The sequence below is a fragment of the Columba livia genome, chromosome 13, assembly GCF_036013475.1.
Source record: "Columba livia isolate bColLiv1 breed racing homer chromosome 13, bColLiv1.pat.W.v2, whole genome shotgun sequence".
Classification (NCBI taxonomy): Eukaryota; Metazoa; Chordata; class Aves; order Columbiformes; family Columbidae; genus Columba; species Columba livia.
Genome location: NC_088614.1, coordinates 11782910 through 11791172, shown reverse-complemented (window position 1 = coordinate 11791172; position 8263 = coordinate 11782910). Strand labels below are relative to the sequence as shown.

Below are 8263 nucleotides of genomic sequence, written 5' to 3'. Positions count from 1 at the left end.
CCTCAGGAATTCCCCCCTCCCACCCCCGCAATCTATAGGGTCTTTCTGAAAAGCTCCATCTCTCTCCCTCACCCCCCACACAGCAGCCGTGTCCCCTGTGAGGCCATAGGGGAGCCCGACCTTTCCCTGCCACCCCCTGTGGGACCGGGACAGCGGGGCTCGGGTCTAGCAGTACTTGAATTTATTTGTAAACTCTTCTTTGGTAAACGAGAAAAACTTAAGAAGAAATCAAACAAATGAAAACACCCCCACCCCCGGAAAACAAACAAACAAAACCACAAACAAACAAACAAACTAAACAAAACAAACAGGCGGATGGATTTAAAAAAAAAAACAACCCTTTCCCCCCAAATTGGGACTTTAACAACCCAAGAGCTGCTGGGGGGCACTGGGGGAAGGTGGGCACTGAGCCCCCAAAATGGGGGGCCCACCACTCCCCTGTGTCCCCCCGCAGCACTGTAGTGGTGGGTGCTCCCCCATTGTGCTCATTTTTGGGGAGGAGGAGCGTTGTTTGGGGGGGGTCCTACATGGGGGGCTCATTGCAGAGCACGATCTCCAGCTCCTTGCGGTAGAGTTTGCCCCCATCAGAGAGATTCATGATGCTCTTCCTGTAGTTGGTGAGCTGCTGGATGTTCATCTCCTGCAAAGAAGGCAGACTGGTGGGGCTGGGCACCCCAATTTCTCCCTGGGGGGCACTCCCAGGCTTGGGACAATCCCTCCTCCCCAGGTCCAGTGCAGCATCCCATGGGGACGCAGGGTTGGCATCTGGATCAGCATCTCTCCTGGTCCCCAGGGAGGAGGGACACAGGCAGAAGATGCTGCTGGGAGAGGGGAGGAGGCACAGGGGGAGCTTGGGGGGCACCCAGGCTCTGTACCCCACTTATTCTTCCCCTCTTACTTTCTTATTCTTCTCATACAGGTCTTTCAAAAGCGCGTCCAGCTCGTTCTCATCAATGAAGCCGCTCCCATCCTGGGTAACAAGGGAGGGACATCAGCGGGGACAAGGACACGAGCCACACAAGCCCACCCTGGGCATGGGTGCGGGGGGCACCCCCAGACCCTCACCCAGCACAGCCCAGGGAAAACCCAGCACTAGCCGCCCAAATCACAGCAAGGAACTCACCCAACCAAAACCACGTGGTTTTGCTTTGGCTTTGGTTTTTTTGTTTGTTTGGTTTGGTTTTTTGTTGTTGTTTTTGTCTGTTTATTTAAAATTTCATTTTGTTTTGTTTTACTTTTTGGTTGATTTTTAGAATTTTGTGTGTGATTGGGTTTTTTGTTTGGTTTTGTTTGTTTGTTTTTCCAGAGTTACATTTTTCGTGGCAGTTTCCCAGGAGCCGGCTCCCTACCTTGTCGTAAAAGGCGAAGATGGCATTGAACTCCTCCGAGGACAGCTTCATCCCCTGGGCAGTGGCAAGGGACACCAGGGTGTGAGAGGGGGAAACGGAGCCACAAGCAGGGAGCAGGAACTTTTGTTTTTAATATTATTATTATTTTTTTAAATTTTCATTTTACCTGAAACTTCAGAAGGAAGTTTTCTTGCACAGGCAAAAGTCTGAAAAAGAAGAAGGGCAGGAATGAGTGGGAAGCCACCAGGAAAAGACACTTTTAAAATCCAAAATTACTTTTTGCTCAGAAACAGAAGCAAATTAAAGAGGAAAACTGTTTTCCTTGGAAGCTGGAGCAGACTCTCCCTAGAGGCGAGTGTTTTGGGGTGTCTTTCCCTCCCCACCGCCCGTGACCTTACCGGGACATCTCTGAGAGCCCCAGCTTCCCGTCACCATTCATGTCGAACATCCGCAGCTGTGGGGACACAAGCAGCACTCGGTCACTCATTGCCACCTCCTCTCCCTCCCACCTGCCGTGGGGTGGCGAGACCCCCATGAGGGGACCTGCGCTGCCCCCAGGAGAGCCGTGGCCCCCGGGACCACCCACAGGTCCCACTTACGATGGTCTGTGTGTACTCCTGCAGCTTGGGCTCGTCATAGGGCCGGTTTGCCTTCTTCAGCAGGTCCGACAAGAAGCCCTGGAAGGACAGGGCTGTGCTGGATGTCCCCATCCCTGGTGGGGACCCGGCTCAGCCCACCCCCTGCCTACAGCCCACCTTGAGCTCGTTGGCTTCGATGTAGCCGCTGCGGTCCGTGTCATACCTGCGCCAAGCCTGAGAAGCAACCACCGTGAATGTTAGCATGGGCTTGTGTCCCATGTTTCCCCCTCAACATGTGTGTGTCCCCATAGCCCGCAGCATCCCCCACCACCCATCAGAGATGATGTCATCACACAGCTCTGGTCTCAGCTCGTGGTGGCCTCACTGGTGCCACCTGCTCTCCCTTGGGTGCTGGATGCTTTCGTTCAGCCCCATGCCAAGAGTTCAAGCACTATTATCCTCACTCTGATATGTGAGGCCGGGCTTTAATATTTGATTGCATCCCCCAATTAAACAATAGTGCCCACTTTCCCCCCTGTCTGTGCCACAGGGCGCTCCTCTTTCAGCTATTGCCTTCACTTTGGCTTAATTTTCCAAGCACAAGCTCCCCTCAGGATGCTGCACATCACCCTCAACTGAAGCCCACAGTGAGGTCTTGGGGTGGCCTAGAGCATCGTTGTCTGTTTCAGCACATCCCTCGGGCACTAAGGACTGACCACCCCGGAGAAGGAATTTACAGAAAAGCTCCAAATCCCCACAGCTCACCTCACCTGGAAACCAGGACAAGGTGCCCAGCTGCCCGGAGAGGTGCCCGAGGAGCACTGAGGGCTGGAAATTCATCACACTCCTGCTCTCCCCACCTAAACCAGCACCATCCACACCAGCATGCCCCCACCTCCCCTCCTGATGCTGAGCTTAAGCCAAGAGTTTGGAGGAGGCTGGGGTGGGTTGGGCAATGCCAGCTCCAAATTGTCTCCCCGTGGTGGAGCTGGGTACTGAGGACCAAATATCGTGGGCAGCCCTGGCACAGCCCATCCCACTCACCTCCATGAACTCCGAGCTGGAACCCACGTGCTGGCGGAAACACAGCAGGAAATTCTCCTCTGTGGGTAGGATCTGGGCCAGCTGCAGGGAACACGAGCATCGGGGGGGACACCAGTGTCATGGGGGAACACGAATGTCAGGGGAGGACCAGGAGCATCCCAAGGATCAGCAGAACCAGTACCACTCACCTCCGCCATCTCGATTTTGCCGTCCGCGTTTTTGTCGTACTTGTGCATGAACTCCTTCATCTTGTCACCCAGGTTGTCATTCTTAGAGTCCTGCCAGCAAGGAGAGGGGACAAGGAGCATTTAACCCCCCTCCCCGTGCCAGTGTCCCCCGCTTGCCTCACTGCTGGGAACCAGCAACAGTGCCCGAGTCGTGAGCCCGGACCCTCAGGCAGGAGAGAAAGGAGGAAGAGGGGCAGCAAAACCAGAGGTTCTTACCACACCCGCCCCCTTCCTCGCGCTTTCCAACTCCTGGAAGAAATTTTCCAGCTCTTTGCCTTCGATGTAGCCATTTCCTGGGGAAGGAAAAAAATGCAGTAAGACCCCCCTGGTGTCAGAGGGCGGGAAGTGAGGGAGGGATGCTCCCGGGGGACACAGTGCTTGTCCCCCTCCGCACCGGGACATGGCTGTGAGGTGACCGTCGCAGCAAAGAAAAGCCGTCTGATGGTGAGTGTTACACAAATGCAGTGATACTTGAATTTACAGAGAGCTGGAGCCCCATGTATTGCAGCTCAGAGGGGATGCAGCCCTGTGCTTGTTCCCTGCACCCACTTGCAGGGCACAGGGGCTTTGTCCCCATCGCTATCACAGGGGACTTTGTCCCCATCCTGTTATTTGCGGCTTTTTCTGCATCTGATGCTGTAACCAGGTGGTTTAACTAAACCTCTCCTTCCTGAGCATCCCCCATCCAGGACTGCCTCCTCTTGACTTACTGCAGGAGTCAGCAGGGGCAAACAGGGAGCAGACACAAGGCACCCAGCGCAGCATCAGCCCCCGGGTGCAGGATCAGCCCCACGATGGGGTCAGCCCGCAGGGCGGGCAGCCCAGAGCTCTGAGGTGTCCGGGGACTCAGAATGGTCCCTGTCTCATGTATCCACCAAGGAGGGACAGCCTGAGCTCTTCTTTGTGGGCATCCTCCCCCCAAAACCCTTTCCCATTTCAGCCTCCGGAGGCTTGGACTGTGGTCTCCTGCTCTGCACCACCTTCGGTGTTGTCACCCGTGGGCTCCCAGGCAGCATCTTCTCCCCGCTGCAACGCAGCAGCTGGGAATAACCTGTCCACATCCTGGCTGGAAGCACCTGGGCACCTTCCTCCCACCAGACGAGCAGCATCCCTCCCAGGAGGGCACGAGGGGCTCGGGTGACGTCGGGGTGCTGGTGTGAGCTGCTGAGGGACTTGGGTTTCCACTGCCCTTCCCAGGGTTTTGCATTTGCAGATATGAGAGAGCCCCAAGCTCCTTTGAATTCAGTTGGAAAAAAAAGAATCAGCAAGAGTTTTGAGCCAGGAAAAATAATAATGCCAAGAAAAGCCATGGCCAGTAGCTTGTTTTCCTCCAGCAGCAGCTTGGACAGGTCTGATCCATGTCCACAGAGCGGCAGGGTGTGAAGCCATACAGAAAATCTCCTCTGGAGAGCCACGGCCGTTCTGTGCAGCTGCACCAGCATCCCCGGAGCCTCCCCGTGCTGCGGAGCTGTGGTTGGCAAAGCAAGAACATCAAAGACCCTCAAGGGAACATCTCCAAGGCATGAGGGAATAGGTAAAAGTCCCATCAGAGGGGTTTAAGTGTGGGGAAGAGCTTGGATGAGACAGCCCTATCCACAGGAGCATGAACCCCGGGTCCCTCCATCACCCTGTGCCCATGGACAGAAGGAAGTGGCCGGAGCTGTTGGTGTTCCCACCCGATGTGGCCAGACATTGTCCTTGTCAAGGCCGCCATCTCCCTGGCACCCGAGGCCTCCTCTCCCGGGCACCTCGCCCACAGGCCACACTGGACCTGTGCCTGCCCCTGTGTTTTGGAGATGACGGAGCACAGCCAAGGGCGCAGCTGGACACCCACACCGGGAGCTGCCTGCTCCCACAGGGGTGCGGCCGTCCCGCCTTCCCCAGCCCCCACAGCTGTCCCAGTGCCAGCTCCAGTGGTGACAGTGACAGCCAACGGTGTGGCCAGGAGGACACCCAATGCAGGCTGAGCTCTGGCTCCAGAAGCGCAGTTGAGGACGATGCATGATGCTTTCCCAGAATTTTGGTCCCCAAACCTCCCCCAGGGCCGGGAGACCCAGAGAAAGGCAAGAGCTCTCCCCTGGGCTGCTCTCTTTCACAGCACCACGGTGCTGAAACAAAACTATTTTCTCACTAAAATAATGCTGTGTTCTGCATTTCCCCCCTTTTTTGGGGGGCTGGCAGCAATGGGGACAGGGGGTGGCATGCCCAGCTGTGACTTTGTGAGGAGACAGCATCCTCATTGGGGACACAGCCACCGCCACAGCATCCCTGGGGAGAGGTTTTTGCAGGGCTGGGGAAGCAGGCAGGGAGGGACAAATTGCTCCAGCCTGGGAGGGGCCATTCCTCACCCTGCTCCAGGCAGGGGACACCCTCTGTGTCACCCCCCACCTCCAGGACCATGGAGTGGCCCTATGGCGAGGCTGGTGGCTGCGCTGCCCCACACATCTCTGGGCAACCCAAGCACAAAGGATGGGGAACCGTGGAGGCAGGGGGCTGGAGGGGACAGAGGGTGGGCACTGGGCAAGGGTTTATTGGGAGAGGGCACCCTGGGAAGAGTAGGACCCTCCGGCAGCACCCAGAGGTGACACCAGTCCTGAGCAAATCCCAGCTCTCGGGGGACCCTGCACCCCGGGAGACCTGGAGCACCCCCGGACTCAACATCCCACGGGCTGGGGCTCCTGGAGGGTTCCATCCTTTCCCGACGGGGAGGTCCTGGGGGGCAGATCGTTCCCCCGATCGCGGAGCTTTCCCGACGGGGCTGCACCTCGGGTACTCTCCATCGCCCCGGGGACCCTCCGTTTTCCCCGGGCTGCGGTGGCAGAGGCTCTCCCTCCTCCTCTGGGCTCCCCGCGACGGGATGCCCGGGGACTCTCCATCGTCCCTCCCTCTCCCGCGCTCCCGGGGATGCTCATCCCGGTGTGTGAAGTGTGACGGCGGGTCCCCCGCGCCCCGGGACTGACCGTCCGCGTCGAAGTGTCGCCAGACGTCGAGAAACTGGGAGGCGGTGAGCTCGGCCAGGTGGAGGTGCGGGGCCTGCTGCGGGCCGGCCATCTCCCGCTGCCGCCGCCTTCGCCGTCGCCGCCGCTGCCGCCGCTGCCACCGCTGCCCGCCCGCCGCCGCCTTTTATACCCGACGCCGCCGGCGCCGCCCGACGCCGCCAGGGGGCGCAGCCGGCCCGGGACACCGTCCGGGAACGGGGCGACAGCGGGACAGCGGGGGGGTGACAGGGACGCTGGAACATCGCGGGGGGAGTGACAGGGACACCGGACGGCTGAAAGGGACACCGGGGGATGACCGGGACACCGGGGGTGTGGGATGACAGGGACACCGGGACATTGGCGGGATGACAGGGACTCCGGCACTGCAGTGGGGAACCGGGACACCGAGACACCCAGGCACCAGCACACCGGGACACGGGCACACCGGGGCCGGCAGGCTCTGCGCTGGGCACCGTGGGGGGCAGTCTGTGCCACTTGTCCCTGCCTTGTCACCTACCCCTGCCCTATGTCACGTACCCCTGCTCCGTCACCTACCCCTGTCCTGCACCACCAATGCTTGTCCTGTGTCACCCGTTCTGCCCAATGTCACTGACCCTTCCCCTGTACCACCCACCCCTGCCCCACACCATCTATCCCTGTCCTATGTCACCTACCCCTGCTCCATCACCTACCTTTGCTCCGTGCCACTTGCCTGATGTCACCTACCCCTGTCCTGACCCTTAGCCCTGCCTTGTCACCCTGCCGTGGCCTGCCACCTCCTCCTGCTTGTCACTCCATCCCTTCCCCAAGTCCCTCCATCCTTTCCTGTGCCACCCAGCCCCAGCCCTGTCACCCAGCCCTACCCCTGTCACCGCATCCCTGCCCTGTGTCACAGCATCTGTGCACCTTGTCCCTGCCCCTCTGCCTCACTGGGCTTCTGACAGCAGCTTCACGGCTCATGATTTACTGATCTCGGTGGGAGGAGAAGGACAGAGGCGGCCCCAGTGCCACCACCACAGAGGGACCATGCAATGGCCACAGCGGGACCATCAACCCACGACCTATGGCTGGGTGAGGACACAAAACTTGGACATTGTGCCTGTCTTTTGGAGGAAAAAATAAGGAAACCTCAGATAAAGGTTTTGCCATCCATGTTGGAGGGGGTCTCCTGGGAGGGACGGCAGCGATGCTCACCCCAAACAGTGACACTTTTCACACCCACTCCCCTTGCTGCTCACTGGCTCATCGGGGGATTTTCTTTTCCCAAGTTTTCCCAAACAGGAGGGAAATTTCCAGGTGCAAACAAACAGCCACACACGGGGTTTATCACTGGCTTGAGCGCAGCCTGCCCAGGGGAAGCATTGCCATGGCTACGGGGAAAAAAATATAATTCAGATCCAGTGAGAAGGCTCAGCTGATAGAAGTGCTTAATTAAAGATGAGAAGAAGGCAGGAAAGTTTAGATGTGCACAGAGCAGGGACATGGTGGCAGGCAGCTGCGGGGAGTTATTGGGGGAACTGCTCATCCTGCTGGGTGCTGGTGCCTCTTGTTTTTTGTGTCTTGGCTGGGAGAAAAGAGGATGCAAGGTGCTTATCCTAAATCACAGAGCCCACAGCCCTTTTTTGGGAGAAAGCTTGAGGAGTGGGAGATGTCCCCAAGCTTGGCTTTAATGCCATGGGGAGCTGGGGCAGGGCAGGGTGCCAGACTCACGCCATGGGAAGGTAGATGCTGTGCCACTGTCCCATGGGGTAGCCAGGCTGGGACCCAGCGCAGCGGGACAGCTTCCACCTCCCTGCTGTATAACACAGCTTACAAGCACACACAAGACACTGAACAGTGTCCCAAGTACTTAGTTCACGTTTTCTGGGGTTTGGCGTAGAAGTGAGTCCCAAAAAACTTCTTTTTCCCTTTATTGGAGCACAATTTTCCTCAGCAGAGCCCACTGCTTTTCCAGCCCCCTCCCTCCAGAGCAAAGTCTTCTGGGGGCTGAGAATGGACACCCAATACCCCCCCACAGGACTGGGTTTAGACATATATCCCCATGTGTACCTGGCCTGGGGAAAGAAGGGACACAAGGCAGCATTGGA

General features: G+C 58.0%; 1 protein-coding gene across 1 annotated transcript; it reads right to left on the bottom strand.

Moving 5' to 3' along the window:
- Positions 1 to 159: 159 nt before the first annotated feature.
- Positions 160 to 6328, bottom strand: CALB2 (calbindin 2). The gene is made up of 11 exons (XM_013367769.3): positions 6159 to 6328; positions 3415 to 3491; positions 3160 to 3249; positions 2972 to 3052; positions 2105 to 2161; positions 1949 to 2026; positions 1748 to 1803; positions 1516 to 1555; positions 1350 to 1403; positions 899 to 970; positions 160 to 640 (listed from the first exon to the last, which is right to left on the bottom strand). The coding sequence occupies exons 1-11, from the start codon at positions 6247 to 6249 to the stop codon at positions 524 to 526; spliced, it is 813 nt and encodes a 270-aa protein (XP_013223223.3). The 5' UTR covers positions 6250 to 6328; the 3' UTR covers positions 160 to 523.
- Positions 6329 to 8263: the final 1935 nt, after the last annotated feature.

What these genes read in the sequence shown, in the direction of transcription:
- CALB2 (XM_013367769.3), bottom strand. Translation starts at nt 6,249, where the DNA reads ATGGCCGGCCCGCAGCAGGCCCCGCACCTCCACCTGGCCGAGCTCACC. An exon ending in CGAGGAAGGGGGCGGGTGTG is followed by an intron (nt 3,250 to 3,414) that starts GTAAGAACCTCT and finishes CCTTGCTGGCAG; the next exon opens with GACTCTAAGAATGACAACCT. An exon ending in GCAAAATCGAGATGGCGGAG is followed by an intron (nt 3,053 to 3,159) that starts GTGAGTGGTACT and finishes TGTTCCCTGCAG; the next exon opens with CTGGCCCAGATCCTACCCAC.